This window comes from Eurytemora carolleeae, unplaced genomic scaffold (assembly GCF_000591075.1).
Source record: "Eurytemora carolleeae unplaced genomic scaffold, Eaff_2.0 scaffold116, whole genome shotgun sequence".
In the NCBI taxonomy this organism is placed as follows: domain Eukaryota; kingdom Metazoa; phylum Arthropoda; class Copepoda; order Calanoida; family Temoridae; genus Eurytemora; species Eurytemora carolleeae.
The window spans coordinates 37,700-54,420 of record NW_019396247.1 but is presented as its reverse complement, the minus strand read 5'-3'; the positions used below and the strand labels follow the sequence as shown (position 1 = coordinate 54,420).

Genomic DNA, 16,721 nt, shown 5'->3' with positions numbered 1-16,721 from the left:
AGTAGGAGTAGAAGNGGACTCCTCATCAGACCTAGATATCATAAAGACAATGACAAAAAAATCTAAATCAAAATGAGATTAGCAAAAAAGTCTTAATTTCTCGCACAAAGAAAGTCTGGAGAAAAAATTCATTAATGAATACCGCAAATTATATTTAAGAAAATAAAGACTTTTGATTTTGCTAACTGGATTTTATGCTTAAATCTTTAGCATGGTGTATGATGTATTATGTATGCATTGTATTTTTCATTATTTTTCACGATTTGTCAATTAATTAATAATAAATATTTCGTAATTATTTATCATTTATAGCATGAATGGAATGTTCTAGTTCAATCCAACATTATGATGTGAAATTCCGTAGATCTGGTTAAATCTAGAAATTAATAGAAGTTTCGAGAGGGGGCGGGATGTTACATGATGATTTAGCAATATTAAAAACAAGATTTATATTAGCAGTGGTTCCTAAAAAAAAAGTATAAAACATTTGTTTGATTAATTTAACTGGGTAAAAATGTTATAATAATTATGTAAATTGTAACAGTTTAGGGTGACACCCGAAGAAGTGAAAGTAATAAAATGAAGGTAACCGCCAAAAAAGTCCTCGGAAAAAAAGTTTACGGAAATAAAGTCCTAAAATTTCGCACTAAAAAAGTCCTGTGGAAAAAAGTCCTTTTATTCAAAAGTCTCGGAAATAAAGTCCTACCAATTTGAGACTTTATTTTCTAGGACTTTTTTTCTGGCTCCAGTATGATTTTATACAAAAAAGTCCTCGGAAAAAAAGTCCTCAACAAGTGAAAATGCATGATTCACAATTCTAGGTTTTTCTTTTCCTCGGATTTATTTTCTTCAGGACTTTTTTTACTGAGATCTTATTTCCCGAGACTTTATTGGCAGCCCCCCAAACTATTTTAGGAAAAAAAGTCCCATGAATCCAAAACACAGGAATTTATTTCCAGTGACATTTTTTCCAAGGACTTAAGAAAATTCGGACTTTTTTTTCAAAGTTTTTATTTCCAGGTTTTTTTCCAGAAACTTTTTTCCCGGGACTTTCTTACATAGATTCTAAAATGAAATTGTGCATAGATTCCCTGGGTGATGTCAACACTTGGAATTGAAATGCAAAAAAAAACTTTTGCTTTAACTTGATGAATTTAGGTGGAACTAGTTTCAGGAAAAAATCTCGATTTTGTTAAGGATAGGCAGGGGCAATTCGACACTTAATAACACTAAATTTTGTACAGGCTACATTTGGTTCTATAAATTTAGATAAAAAGCTGAAATTTTGCAAGCTGATTCCCAGTGTGGCCCTCTACTCGGTTCACAAAGAAAATTTGTGATCGGAGGTCATTGACTTAAACCAAAAATCAAGATTTTGCCGAAAAACCGCGATGCAATGCTCCGATATATCTAAAATATTCACAAAATGGTCATATTGGGCCACATCACTATTAAAACCTATGTGCCAAAATGTTTTGTTTAACCCCATACATGTGTCACCCTATAATGTACATAATACTTTATTATCAATCAATTTTACAACTTTAATTTTTACAAAATTAAATGCATGACGGGATTTCGATGTTCCTGTGCTCAGTGGGAATATATTGGCACTGCTGTGAATAATCTAAATGATCGAATGTAAGTAACGACATTATTAAAATCAAAAAGCATATTGAATTGAATACAAAAATTTTTCCTCTTCATATTGAGAATAATTAATTGTAGACTTCAGTACCTGGGCCCCCCGGCTGTACTTGTCTTTTTCCCTTTCATTGTATCCCGACTAACGCTAATTTTAGGAGGCATTATTCTGCAAAATAAATCAATATTACGAAGATTAAAGAAAATATTTTTAACAAATGGTTACATCATAGACTTTTGCGGTTTCAAAATATTAAAGTATTTCTTTGTGAGTTATTTTGATGAAAATAACTGATTAATGTACTACAATGTATACTTTGAAGTACACTGTATGTATTGTAGTACATTGTATACATTTAGGTACAAGCTTTACATAATGCAGTACACTGTATATATTGTATTACACTGTATATATGGCAGCACACTGTATACATTGAAGTACACTATCTACATTAAAGTATATTATATACATTGCAGTACATTGTATTCATTGCAGTATATAATATTCATTGCAGTACATTGTATACATTATGCATTGCAGTATGTTATATAAATTGCAGCATGATATATACATTGCAGTAAATTGTATACATTGCAGTACATTGTATACATTGCAGTACATTGTTTGCATTGCAGTAAACTGTGAACGTTACAGTTCTTTTATTTATTGTAGTACACTGTATAATTTGTAGTACACTGTATACATTGTAGTGCACTATATACAATGTAGTACACTGTATACAGTGTACTACAATGTATACAGTGTACTGTTGTTTAAAAGCTTACGTTTCTTAATTCTCAAGCGACCTTGCATGGTAAACGCTTTTGTCAAAACAATTAAAAATTTCCGCATTAATTGTCTTTATATCTATATATATACTTTGCTTGTCTGCCTGTTTGTATCCATAAATAGAAAAACGGCTAAACGGTACTTCGCATGATCCTAAGATAGGTTCATAGATGATTAAAATTTTAAAAATTAGCCTCTAAAAAATTTGATTTTCATTAAATTTTGAAAATCCACGCCTTTTTATTTATAAATTACGCAAACTTTTAGTTGTTTTTGTTTTACAATGTACACAAAGAGAAAATATTCACAATTAAAAAAAAACATGGATGCGAAGCACCCTGAAAGCCTAGTTTACAAAATTGCCAAAAACACAAACATTTATTACAAAATACATTTCCCCTGGAATTTGTATTTTATTAAAAGAAAATTTACACGCTTTAAACTTTTTAATATCGTAAAAATAAATATTTAAACCATATTTTTCTGTTACTTTGCATATGTTTTGATCGAAAATATGAAACTTGCTTTTTTCATTATAAATTTTCATAGGGATTAATAATTTGTAATTTAAAGTTTAAAATATTCCCATTCATATTTTGACTTTCATTAAATAATTATTAACGATATATTCATTAACGATGCAACCCTGTTTGGTTGAAATTGCAAAATTGATTTTCTCTGAACTTAAATTTATTAGTAGTTTATTTGTTCCAGTCGTTCTAGTTTTTACTTATATAGTTTTCTACTTCACATTTTGAACATTTTTACNTCTCACGCCATCATTGAAGGGTACAGGGGGAAATTGGGGGAATTATTGTGTACACTTATATTTACTTGATTACACTAATCCCAGTTTGATTGTATAATTTACAGGGATATTATGCTATATCTACAGTTGACAAGAAATCAGAGAAAAAAGGTGGCAAAAAAATATTGATTGTATTTTACGTCAAACTGAAGTAAATTTCACATTGTCTTCAACATGACTCCTCCTATTAGAGAGCTATTAGAAAGAACAAATATTTTGAATTTTGAATTTCTAATTTGTAATTGAGTAAATTTGCTTTTATCCTACTGTGCATAAATAAAAAAACTAGAGTCTTACCAGTACGTCCTGTCGCATTAATTTGACCTTCTTCTGTTTATAGTTCAGTACAAAACGTGCTAAAACCAAGGTTATAATGCAAGGAAAGTAGATTGAAGTTTCGTATACTCTCCGTACATATTGAAACCAGTTCTCTCTGGGTGGAATTTGTAAACAAGAATAGATGCATCATTGTTCATTTAGTATCCGAGGAAGTTAAAAGCATTAAATTTTGATAATTTTGATAATTCATATAATAGTTTCCTATGGCCAGAATATTTCATTGATTTTTTTAAGTAAAAGACGGATCCCATATCAGGCTTCGACATCCGTCGTTTGTTTACATTATCGCCCAGAGACAGTACACTGCAGTACAAAAGATGCGTACACCTCTGAAATAACTTTCCTTTCATTATAACCTTGGTTAAAACTATTGTCTTTTTCCGTCTAAAATGTTTATTTGGGGGGGGGGGATAAAATGCTTGATCCCTCAATTAAACCTTTCCCCGGGATATCGAAGTAGAATTAAACTAATTTGTAAGTCTGCATAAAATGGAGATTATTGTTTGATTACGATAAACACAGCACAAAACTTCCAACTTTGGTATTTTAGTAGTAAGGTGCAAGTATATACCACAGGCCGCTATAAGATTGGGTTGGAATTGACCCACGTGACCTGAAGTGGATAATCTTAAAAATAATATATTATAAAGATTTGTTTATTAAACCTGTTTTTAATGTTTGCAGATCATGAATACCTTTAAAATGCATTCAATTTAGTTTGCAAAAATAAACAACGAAGCAATAAATCTAGTTTTTGCGTTGAAAAGATTATAAACTGGATTGTTAGTGTCAGCCTAATTTTGTTCTGATTCTGATGTTTCCTACGACCCTGCAATTAAACAAGGTGAGTCCCCAAAAAAGCAGGGTTTCCATTTGCAAAAATGTTGCGCAATTTTGGGCAGAAGGAACCGCACAATTTTGCTACGTAACGTGCGGCTTAGTAACAGAAAAAGAATGTAAAGAAAAAATTCTTAAATAACTCAAAACCTTGGTCAATGGAAAATAGATCCACGTAGATCTGACAGAAAATGTGTCATCGTTTTTCAATTATAAGCAAAAAAAAAGAAAATGATGTGTTTTTTCAATATGATGATTATATGTACACCTTCTTTGTTTGTATCTAAGAATAGAATAAACATGGGGAAGGACTGCAAAGAATGCCGTACATGAAAACAAAATTAGTTTTCCTTCAATTTGAATTACAAAATATCTAAACAATATTTTTTGGAATATTCTGTCTGCAATTATGTTGCATGAGACAAAAGGAATAAAATAAGTTTCTATTTGTTCCCTTTTTACAACATGGTTAGTTACTAGAACGGAATTAAAAACCTTTACAAAACATTTTACAACATGGTTAGTTACTAGAGCAGAATTAAAAACCTTTACAAAACATTTTACAACATGGTTAGCTACTAGAACGGAATTAAAAACCTTTACAAAACATTTTACAAACAAAGAAACTGATTACTCGCCTCAAACTCTCGATCAGAGTAAGAATATGTAAGTATGTTGAGATGAGAAAATTCGAGTACGAGAGGTGTGATCAGCTCCTTTCTTTGTTCGTAAATAAACTTAAACGAAGGAAAACACCTATATGAGATGTATAAACGAATAGCACGTAACAAACTATCAAAAGAAAATATAAATATGAATAAAAACTTATTAACACGAATTGTATTGAAAATTGAATATTGACGAATAAAGTTTAATTTCAAATAACACAGATTTAATGCATAATTGAAACTTCTATATAATGACCAATTAGAAGACAATAATTAGAACATTATATAAGATTTATGTTCTTGATTACATTAAGAGACATTAAGAGACATTAAGAGACAATAAGAGACATTAAGAGACAATAAGAGACATTAAGAGACAATAAGAGACATTAAGAGACAATAAGAGACAAAAAGACAATAAGAGACAAAAAGAGACAAAAAGAGACAATAAGAGACATTAAGAGACATTAAGAGACAATAAGAGACATTAAGAGACAATAAGAGACATTAAGAGACAATAAGAGACATTAAGAGACAATAAGAGACAAAAAGACAATAAGAGACAAAAAGAGACAAAAAGAGACAATAAGAGACATTGAGAGACATTAAGAGACATTAAGAGACAATAAGAGACAATAAGAGACATTAAGAGACATTAAGAGACATGAAGAGACATTAAGAGACATGAAGAGACAATAAGAGACAATAAGAGACATTAAGAGACAATAAGAGACATTAATAGACATTAAAAGACATTAAGAGACAACAAGAGACAATAAGAGACATTAAGAGACATGAAGAGACAATAAGAGACATTAAGAGACATTGAGAGTCAATAAGAGACATTCAGAGACATTACGCCAGAAGTTGATAAGGAGGGAGGGGAAAAGAAATCAGGGGGGGGGAAGAAGAACACAATTTGAAATTTTTTGCGACGTTTTGAACTTCTGTGTTCTCCAGAAAACAAGGCTCCGTGTTTACCGGAGAACAAGCTTCTGTGTTCGCCAGAGAACAAGGCTCCGTGTTCACCAGAGAACAGGGCTACATGTTTACCGGAGAACAGGGCTACATGTTCACCAGAGAACAAGGCTCCATGTTCACCAGAGAACAAGGCTCCATGTTCACCAGAGAACAAGGCTCCATGTTCACCAGAGAACGAGGCCCTGTATTTACTAGACAACAAGGCTCCGTGTTCATCGGAGACCAAGGATCTGTGTTTTCCGGAGAAGAAGGCTCCGTGTTTACAATTGAACAAAGCTCCATGTTTACCAGCGATTAAGGCTTCATTTTACTAGCGAACAAGGCTCCGTGTTTACCGAAGAACAAGGCTCCATGTTTACTAGAGAACAAGGCTCCGTGTTCACCAGAGAACAAGGCTCCGTGTTCACCAGAGAACAAGTCTCCATTTAAGCAGGAGTTTGAACATATAAGCAGGATTTTGAACATTTAAGCATGATTTTGAATATATAAGCAGGAGTTTGAACATATAAGCAGGATTTTGAACATATAAGCATGATTTTGAACATATAAACAGGAGTTTGAACATGTAAGCAGGATTTTGAACATATAAGCAGGATTTTGAATATACAAGCAGGATTTTGAACATATAAGCAAGAATTTGAACTATAAGTAGATTTTGAACATATAAGCAGGATTTTGAACATAATAGGCAGGATTTTGAACTCTGTGCTATCTCTGTTATACCGAAGAACATTTGGTTCCCTGTTTACCAGAGATTCAGTAAATTCAGGTCCCCTCCTTATATCTCTTTTATATTTGTAGTTTTCGTAAAGCTTTATTAAATATTAGGGAAAGTTTAGAAACTGATATAAAATTAACCCTGAACAATGGAAGAGTTTCTAGAACATTAATCAACACATGCGAACCCAACATATAAACAGAATTTGAAACTTATGTGCCAGTGATAAATATTTTTTATTTTCAACATTTAAGTCAAAACAGCAGTATTAACATTGTAATTTCTGAACATATTAATTAAGTTGAGTAAAATTGAATAAAACTATATATGTCATTGTAATGGGTATTATGCGTGCGAAAAAGTTTTTGCTTCTAGTTTCTACGTTCGGTGTCAAAATACTATTATTTTAATCTCAAACAAATTAGAAAAAGTAAAAATCCCGACAAAAACTTTTTCCCACTTAATAATACATAAATAGATATACCAAAGAAATATTAAATAAGCGCATACAGCACTTTGTCCAGGGAGGGGGCTGGGGGGGTGGCTTTCACTGTTTTTTAACTTGTTGGAAATACTGGTGGCTCGGATATATTTTGGGGTTTGAACTTTTCTCTGAAATCCATAGCTGCCTTTTCCCCGGGCGTAGCTTACAACCCCCCACCCCGTATACGTAGCTTACAACCCCCCCCCCTGTATACGCCTCAAAATAAAGTACAAATTGCTCAGTATAATATTTGCGTGCATTGATAGATCACTTCTGCGTAGAAGAACTCCCTCTCACAGAACTTCTTACAAAGTAAATTGCCCTTAATTTTCAAAGTTTTGATTCAAATTGGTCTTTTAAAAACAATCAGTTTCTACAATTGTTTTCGATTTCTTTTCATAATAATTTTCTTATGTATTCTATAATGTATATTTGATGCAGTGGTCCCCATTAAATGATGGAGTACACTATACAATCATAAGATTCAGACTATATTTAAGATTTTAAATCTTTTTAGTTGGATTCAAATAAAACTATTCACTATTTCTCAATATCTAATACAATTAGGAGATCTCGTTAATATAGTCTTCCTATTCCAAAGTTTTATGGTGACCCTGTATGCATTAATTATGGCCGTGGAACAGTAATGTTGAATAAAGCTTTTAGTGTTTTATCCTTTATTTAAATTACCTTTCGCGTTCACGGTTAAGACTGACATGTTGATAGACAAGACTGACATGTTGGTAGACAAGACTGACATGTTGTAAGATTTTAATTCCTTTGTCTGCTGTTTTAAGACTGACATGCATCTCATCGTGACAATATAATTCGAAGTATTGTAAGAAAACTTGGGATAACGCAAAAATTTGTCTCCGAAGGAAATGTTCTCTCTTTTCAGCAAAGGTCCTTTTCATAGATCCCTAAAAAGCAGTAGATTATTCGTTTAAATTAATAATTTTCAGTTTCTTATTTTATCGCAACCTGTTATCGTAGACTTTCAACAATTCATACTGAAACGACTGTGCGGAATTAATTGAGTTCTTTTTTATATATAAACGCTCCCCTATATTTGAAAACAAGAATGTTTCTTTACAAAACCATTAATTTAACTATATATATATTAAAGAGACAGAAGACCAAAGCTATCATTCAAATCTTCATAGTTACAGAGTTTTGGTCGTCTTCTTAGAATCATTCTTTTTGGTGAACTCTGTACATTCTGCTAGATTAAAAAGACAACGTTTAAAATATCAAAGGTTTTCACCTGCAGGTTCCAAAGATTTAGGGATTAGAAAATAAGAGTATAAGAGGAGTATTCAGTTTCTTTTCTATTGTTTTCAGTATGAAGCACAGTCACACTTCTGGATGGTCTGGTTTGCGTAAAACTTGAACATCTAGAAAGAAAGAAGTTATTATAAGACTAATTTAGGTGCTAATTATGTGAATTCGAGTATAGTTAAAGCGCACAAAGCACAAAACAATAATTAATCTGCACCCCCCCCCCCCCACCCCATCCTGCTGCTTACCCTCAATTAGCGTCTTAAATAGGGATNCCCCCCTCCTCACCTCCCTCTCTTATATTTACACTTTCTTATCTCCTCGTATAAAATCAATATATTTCCATGTTTTCTCCATAATATCACAAACCTTCAGTCTGATTGCAGAACACACATTAAATCCAGCTTTTGTTAATACCCGGAGCAAAACCAAACCGTCTGTTTAGTACCCGACCTGTACCCAGAGCAGGATCAACATACGAACCAAAAAAGAGAAGGAAGAAGTTCTATGCAAAACAAGGCAATCCTTTAGTTTTCAGCTTCAATCCTTACTTCTAAATCAATTCTTATTTCCTGGTTTGCCTGCTCAATTTCCTAAATCCATATATCCGCAGTCTTAGCAAGATATCCTTGCAGTATTCAAGAATGAACCTGGAGCAGTATATTTCCTTCACATCCTACTCTATACCCTGAGCTTTAGTCAACCTGCCTCTCCCTGTTCAAGGCTGACCCCAGAGAATGCTCTGTTTAAGATCTGCTTCAACAAGTTTTGAATAAGTTTTTTTGAAAGAAGAAGTAAAAAACAAGGTTAGTAAAATATGATAAAAAAATCCTTTTTTTTTGTGTGGATATGACAAAGATATCATACTTATTTTGAAAAACCGATTAAAGATATATCGTACATATTGTAAACTTTTTTTGTAGACTGAGAATGCCGGGTAGGATTCTAGGATCTCACGCCATCATTGAAGGATTAGGACAGGGACAAGGTGTATATCAGGTATACTATGCCCATAGGATCCTACACTAGTATTGAAGGATTAGGACAAGGTGTATATCAGGTATATTATCAATATAGGATCCTACACTAGTATTGAAGGATTAGGACAAGGTGTACATCACGTATATTATCAATATAGGATCCTACACTAGTATTGAAGGATTAGGACAAGGTGTATATCAGGTATATTATCAATATAGGATCCTACACTAGTATTGAAGGATTAGGACAAGGTGTATATCAGGTATATTATCAATATAGGATCCTATACTAGTATTGAAGGATTAGGACAAGGTGTATATCAGGTATATTATCAATATAGGATCCTATACTAGTATTGAAGGATTAGGACAGGGACAAGGTGTATATCAGGTATACCAGGAGTATATGTCGATCCTACACTAGTATTGAAGGATTAGGACAAGGACAAGGTGTATTTTAGGTATACTACGCATATAGGATCCTACACTAGTATTGAAGGAATAGGACAAGGTGTATATCAGACAACCAGGAGTATAAGATCCTACACTAGTATTGAAGGATTAGGTCAAGGACAAGGTGTATATCAGGTGAAGGAGTATAGGATCCTAGACTAGTATTGAAGGATTAGGACAGAGACAAGGCGTATATCAGGTGAAGAAGTAAAGGATCCTAGACTATTATTGAAGGAGTAGGACAGAGACAAGGTGTATATCAGGTGAAGGAGTATAGGATCCTAGACTAGTTTTGAAGGATTAGGACAGAGACAAGGTGTATATCAGGTGAAGGAGTATAGGATCCTAGACTAGTATTGAAGGATTAGGACAAAGACAATGTGTATATCAGGTGAAGGAGTATAGGATCCTAGACTAGTATTAAAGGATTAGGACAGAGACAAGGTGTATATCAGGTGAAGGAGTATAGGACCCTTCATATTGTATTGAATGAATAATCCCAAACTTCAGGATCCTTTTATTGGTGAATATTTGTTTAGAGATTGAATGTGGACGGATTATCAAAAGAGGAGGAGCTATCAGTTCAAGCTCAGTTCCAGGTATAATAACGAGTAGAGAAAATAGGTTTGTCAAATCTCAATTCTCATTGAAACTAAGAATAAAGAGATGCAATCCATCCTAACTTAGTCCCAGGTAACAAGGAAAAGGGAGATGCAGGTATCTGTCCTAATCCAGGTTCAGTTTTCGTCCGTGCATTCATAACTTTGGACTTAGGAGAATATCAGTTCTTTCTCAGTTCAGGTGTTGTAAGAAGTGTGGAAAATATATCCGTCGTAAAAAAGGGTTTGGAGTAAGTTGAAGCATTCTATTCATCCGGCTTGCTCATCTATACTAATTACTTATTTCTCCTTCTCATCTAATCATTCACGAACCCGTCCTAATTATCTACTTATCCTTCCTATACTCAGCTATTCATCCGTCCTCATTTACTCACTCGTCCTACTAATCTCCTCATCTGTCCTACTAATCTACTCACTCGTCCTACTAATCTCCTCATCTGTCCTTCTCATCTACTCACTCGTCCTACTAATCTCCTCATCTGTCCTACTAATCTACTTACCCATTCTACTAATCTCCTCATCCGTCCTACTCATCTACTTACCCATTCTACTAATCTCCTCATCCGTTCTACTCATCTAATCATCCATTTTACTACATTCTACTTATTTCCTCATCCGTCCTACTCATCTAATCATCCATCCTACTTTTCCAATCATTCGTCCTACTCACCATATCATCCCCCTAAATAATCTCCTCACACGTCCTACTCATCTTCTCATCCCTTCTGCTCATCTACTCATCGGTCCTACTCATACTAATTCCAGCTACTTATCTACTCATTGGTCCAACTCATTTGCTTATCCCCCGTATTTATCTACTCATTCGTCCTTCATCTATACTGATCTAATCCTAGTATATATCAGGGTCGACTGTGTATAGAGAAGAGTAAACTTGGATATGGAAGAACCTGGATTCTAAACACATCTTCACAGTTCAGGTTTGGACTAATTTTAGTTGTTAAACTCAATTTCTCCTTGTGTGAAATAATCAGCCAATAATGCCCCATCGGTTAGATCCATGTGCACCAAGGAGAAACGAGGGCGAGGCTAATCTGTGCACATGGATAGGACAAGTTTAGCATATACGACCCATATTCAAAAGTTCTCAGCTATAGTTTACTTGCAATCCAATTATATCATTCATAAGTCTAAACTAGTCTGATAAAGATTGGCTTCTTCTTCTACTCTTAACCAGCAAAAAAAGTGGACTTAAACTCGACTTAAACTCGACTTAAACTCGACTTAAACTCGACTTTAACTCGACTTTGTTGCAAGTTTTGTTGCAAGTGCATGACTAGTTCAGAACTGGTATTTTAAATTTTAAACTTTTGTCAGTCGACTTATTTCCGACTTTTAGTCGATTTTCAAAGTCGACTTTTTACGAACTAGTTTTAAACTAGTATTCTATACCCGTTTGCTCGGTATTATAACTTGTATATTGTATATTTACTGTATAGTGGAGGAACAGGAGCACCCCCAACCCAGCTCAATATTCTAAACCTATTAGAGAACCTGGGGCTATACCTCATCACAGATACAGTACAGGTACAGGTACAGGTACAGGTACAGGTACAGGTACAGGTACAGGTACAGGTACAGGTATAAATTACTAAAACTCATGCAGTCATTGTACAATTAAACGTTTATGTACAGGGTGTGAATGGTGTACGTGTAAGTGTGTTCAGAAGACGACCTGACTGCAGCCACTGCTGTAGAGATAGATAGATGAATAGATGAATATAGCTGCATTTTTATTTCTTGTAAATATAATTTGTTCCAAAATAATATAATAAAAATTGTACTTAGAAGAAATTATTGTACTTTTATCTTACAAGATACATTTCGATTTTAAGAGAAAGCTTTTAAATTTTATTCCAAGAAATTCAATATATTTTAGAGTATAGAGTAGCTTTATGAGTAGCTTTATTTAATAGGCCTTAATCAACAAATCTACTTTAACAAGTTTTAGCACGCAGAAACGGGGTGGGAGGGGGAGGGGGGGAACTACCGTTAATTACTGTATAAGGTGAGACCATTATTCCCCCCACTTTATAATTTCACCACATGGCATCTCTATTATGAGATAAAACGGTGCAAAATACTGTATAAACTATAGAGAGAATATAAAAGTTTAAGGACTGTCCAAAAAAAATTTTGAGATCTTGATTAGGCAAAAAAAAATGCTCAGGCTATCTTAAAATTATAGAAATTTGAAATTTCCACTTCAATATGTTTACATATAATATAAGAACTAATCTAGAAGAAAAAGTAAGATAAGTTAAGATTAAGATAAAGTTTATTGCTAAAATACATGTATCTGTGTACAGAACTAGTTTACAATTACAAATTGATTATTATATTAACAGTACAAGTATAAAGCAATTAGGTGGAAAATAGCGCTTGGCTGTTTTGATTATTTCAATAATGATAACAGCACATTTCAATTAAATAGATTTAAGGAGAACTATTAGAGATTAGGGTGCGATTTTATCTTATGCAAAATAATTAATACATTAATTATAATAAATAGTTTAATCATAATGTAAAAGATCTAAGCTGAATAAAGACTAAAGCAGAGGGCAAACCTTTCGTATTGGATAGCGCTCAGCTTCAGCTACTCAACTGGATATACAATGCACGATATTTTTAATGAACCGTCGCAGGGGGAGCTATTAACCATGAGAGGGCATGAAAATACATGTTTAAGATTATACTTATGTGGATTGTGGATTATAGATAAAAGTTATCGAACAAAGTTTATCAAGATTTTTCGATTTTTAAAATGAATACTATAACTAAAAGTATAGAGGACTCAGTCCCCCAAGTGGATAGGATCAGCTCGAACAGTGCATCCTGATCAACACTGCTATGATCGGCAGCTCCTAGCTTATCATGGCTCACAACTGGCTTATCAAAATTCAAAAAACCAAAAACTTCTCTCTTTAACTTTCCTAAAATGATCATCCTGGGTTTTACGTGTCTCGTACTTCACATGGAATATATAATCTGAGAAAAACCAAAATTCAAAATATAGAATATCAAAAAAACCAAAAAAAAACAAAAACAATAATAAACAAAATTTTTGTAAAAATTAAGTTATAAATAAGCCAGTGCTTTGCCATGAAACACCTGGAAACTTAATAGTTATCAAATTTTCAATTGCTTCCAGAATCCAGATGGGTTAAAATACATCATGACTGGTTGAAACAGATCCCCCTGTCCTGTACAAATTGCATTAGTTTGTTATTTCCAAAAGTCCAAAAAAAGTGCCTTTGAATTAAAAATTTTACAACATTAATCAGAGCTGAAAACTTTAGAATGGTGGATATCAGGATTAATGCTTAATCCACTCTTTTTCTTAATCTCCAGATTAAATATTGCTTATAATCCTCATGAACTTAATCTCCAGATTAATTAACAGATCGGGATTAAGGATATCCCATTCTAAAGTTTTCAGCTCAGGATATATGCGGATTAAGATGTATCAATTCAATTTCATCATTGGATATCTAAACAGATTTTGCGGATTTTTCTTTTGATTACTTTGCGACACTCCCTGTAATAAATCTATACTACGTCTCTCCATAAAGAACAAAGGCCCGTCTGAAGATGATGACGTCATCAAGCGTGCAGAGGTCCGGGCACCCTATTCACTATATATATACTACCAGAGATGATTAAAGTGGCAAAAAGCTATTAAACTCCTCATGTTTCACTAGGCCTGGCCAACATCTTATTAAAAAATTTAAAATCTATACTTTTTGTGATCTCCAGAAATCACAAAAACCAAAACTCACTTACTCTTTAAAATACATTTTGCATGACAAAATAAGATATTAGAAATATAATATCAATTGTGCATGATTTCCCCCGCTATTATTCATAAAAAAAATAAACTTGTGAACAATATAGTGATCAATAGTTACGTAAGACGATAATTCGTTAATCTACAGGTTCGAGAGTACATTTAGATTTTATTAAATCTAAAATATTTTTGCCAGATCTTGTGTTTAAGTAGAATTGTTTTATTGTATTTAATGTCCAGACCTATGTTTGAGGTCCGACCTTGAAGGTATAAAATGATAAGCTGGATAATTAGAAGAGATCAGTAACTGTCCCTCCGTCTTCACGGTAACAACTATACGAAAAGGTAACTTTCAAAAAAGTTTTTTTAATTTAATTTTTTTTCTTTATATAAACTTAAAAAAACATGTTTTTACGTTTGTGTAAATAAAGATTTTCTAAACCGAGATATTTAATAAAATTTTGCAAATTGGTAAAATCATGGTTTTCCTTTTTGCATAATATTTATTATACAGGTAGGTTTTAATTTTTAATTTTTGATATTTGAAATAATGAAATCTTCGAAATCAAATAGCCAAAATATGATCTATAAATGTACGTCATTACGTTGCAAATATTTAAGTTTGAGGAGAATAATTTGTTCAATATCCTTAAAAAAGCATATTTGCTTTTGCGGATTTATTCGTGTTTTGAACCAATGCATGTTTGATTGGTCTACTTACTATTGTTACCAAATTAGAGAAAATATGTTGTAAATTTCACAAAATTACTTTCAAAATTTTTATAATGTTTGATCCAATCGAACTTTACTCTTCAGATGAGTATGTTGTGAAAAGACAATAAATTATGTAATGATAAATGGAATTTATTTAAAAGTGTAGAGAGGAAATTATTTAAACTATAAATGGGAAATTATTTAAGTGTAAAGACGGGAAATTTATGAAAACTAAAGACGGGAAATACATGAAAACTATAGACGGGAAATTAATGGAAACTAAAAACGGGAAATTTTTTGAAAACTAAAGACGGGAAATTAATGAAACCTAAAAACGGGAAATTTATGAAAACTAAAAACGGGAAATTTATGAAAACTATAGATGGAAAATTAATGAAAACTGTAGACGGGAAATTAATGAAAACTATAGACGGGAAATTATCTGAAAGCGTAGACGGGAAATTAAGTAAATTATCATAGACGGGGAAATTGGATAGGAAATTTTAAATAAGTATACAAGGGAAATTTTAAATAAGTATACAAGGGAAATTTTAAATAAGCATACAAGGGAAATTTTAAATAAGTATACAAGGGAAATTTTAAACAAGTATACAAGGAAAATATGGAAAAGTATAAAAGGGAAATATGGAATTGTATAAAAAGGGAATTATGGAAAAGTATAGACGGGAAATTAAGTAAAAGTATAGACGAGAAATTACGGAAAAGTATAAAAGGGAAATTATGGAAAAGTATAGACGGGACATTTTTTAAACGTATAAAAGGGAATTATGGAAAACCAGAACGGGAAAATATGTAAAAGTGCATTAAGGGAAATTATGTAAAGTATAGAAGCGGAACTATAAAAATGTAAAAAGTATAAACGGTAATTTATGTAAATTATTAAAGGGAAGTTCATTAAAAGTATACATGAGAATTTATGTAAAAGTATAAAAAGGAAATGTTGTAAATGTATACATGGGAAATTATGAAAAAGTATGCACGGGAAATTATGTAAATGTATACATGGGAAATTATGTAAAAGTATACATGAGAAATTATATAAAAGTAATGACTGTAAAAATATTGGCGGGAAATTATATAAGTGTAAAGACGAGAAATGATTAAAATGTAAAGACGTGAAATTATATGAAAGTATAGAAGCGAAATTATGCAACAGTAAAAAAGTAAAAATGATTAAAATGAAAGACGCAAATTATGTAAAATCTGCCGGAAAAAAAATTCGCTTTTTAAAATTAGCAGAATTTAAAAAAAAGATTTATGTTGTTTTGTTTTGTAGATGACTGGAAATTATATTATGAACCTGTCTGAGACTGGAACCCAATATCCAGACTCCAGCTCTACTACAGAGTGCTGGGAAAGCCCAGAAGATCCAGGTAACTCGTCACGCCGCGCCAGGATATAAGGGTCGCAGGTCACCTTAGACTAACAAGGACGAGATGTCTTCGTTTTTCTTCCTTTTGAATTCAATACCGTGTTGGGTCTAAAATTCAGCAATCATTAATATGTTATCTTATTTTTATTTCAAAACGTATCTTCCGAAAAAAAGTGTAAAAGAGAAAATAGATCGATTTGTGAAATTTT

General features: G+C 32.5%; 1 protein-coding gene and 1 long non-coding RNA gene across 3 annotated transcripts; both read left to right on the top strand.

Moving 5' to 3' along the window:
• Positions 1-7,506: 7,506 nt before the first annotated feature.
• Positions 7,507-12,389, top strand: LOC111699291 (uncharacterized). 2 transcript variants are annotated; one of them, XM_023469925.1, is made up of 8 exons: positions 7,507-7,581; positions 8,611-8,698; positions 8,923-9,353; positions 9,471-9,546; positions 10,520-10,579; positions 11,465-11,538; positions 12,058-12,145; positions 12,254-12,389. In XM_023469925.1, exons 4-8 carry the CDS (start codon positions 9,478-9,480, stop codon positions 12,323-12,325), a joined length of 363 nt encoding a protein of 120 aa, XP_023325693.1. In that variant the 5' UTR covers positions 7,507-7,581; positions 8,611-8,698; positions 8,923-9,353; positions 9,471-9,477; the 3' UTR covers positions 12,326-12,389. The 2 variants fall into 2 exon arrangements, with proteins under 2 accessions (XP_023325693.1, XP_023325694.1); XM_023469926.1 differs by lacking the exon at positions 7,507-7,581 and having other exon boundaries at positions 8,388-8,698.
• Positions 12,390-14,645: 2,256 nt separating this feature from the next.
• On the top strand, positions 14,646-16,514 carry LOC111699312 (uncharacterized). The gene is made up of 2 exons (XR_002764724.1): positions 14,646-14,750; positions 16,417-16,514. It is a non-coding gene; the product is annotated as an uncharacterized LOC111699312 (long non-coding RNA).
• Positions 16,515-16,721: the final 207 nt, after the last annotated feature.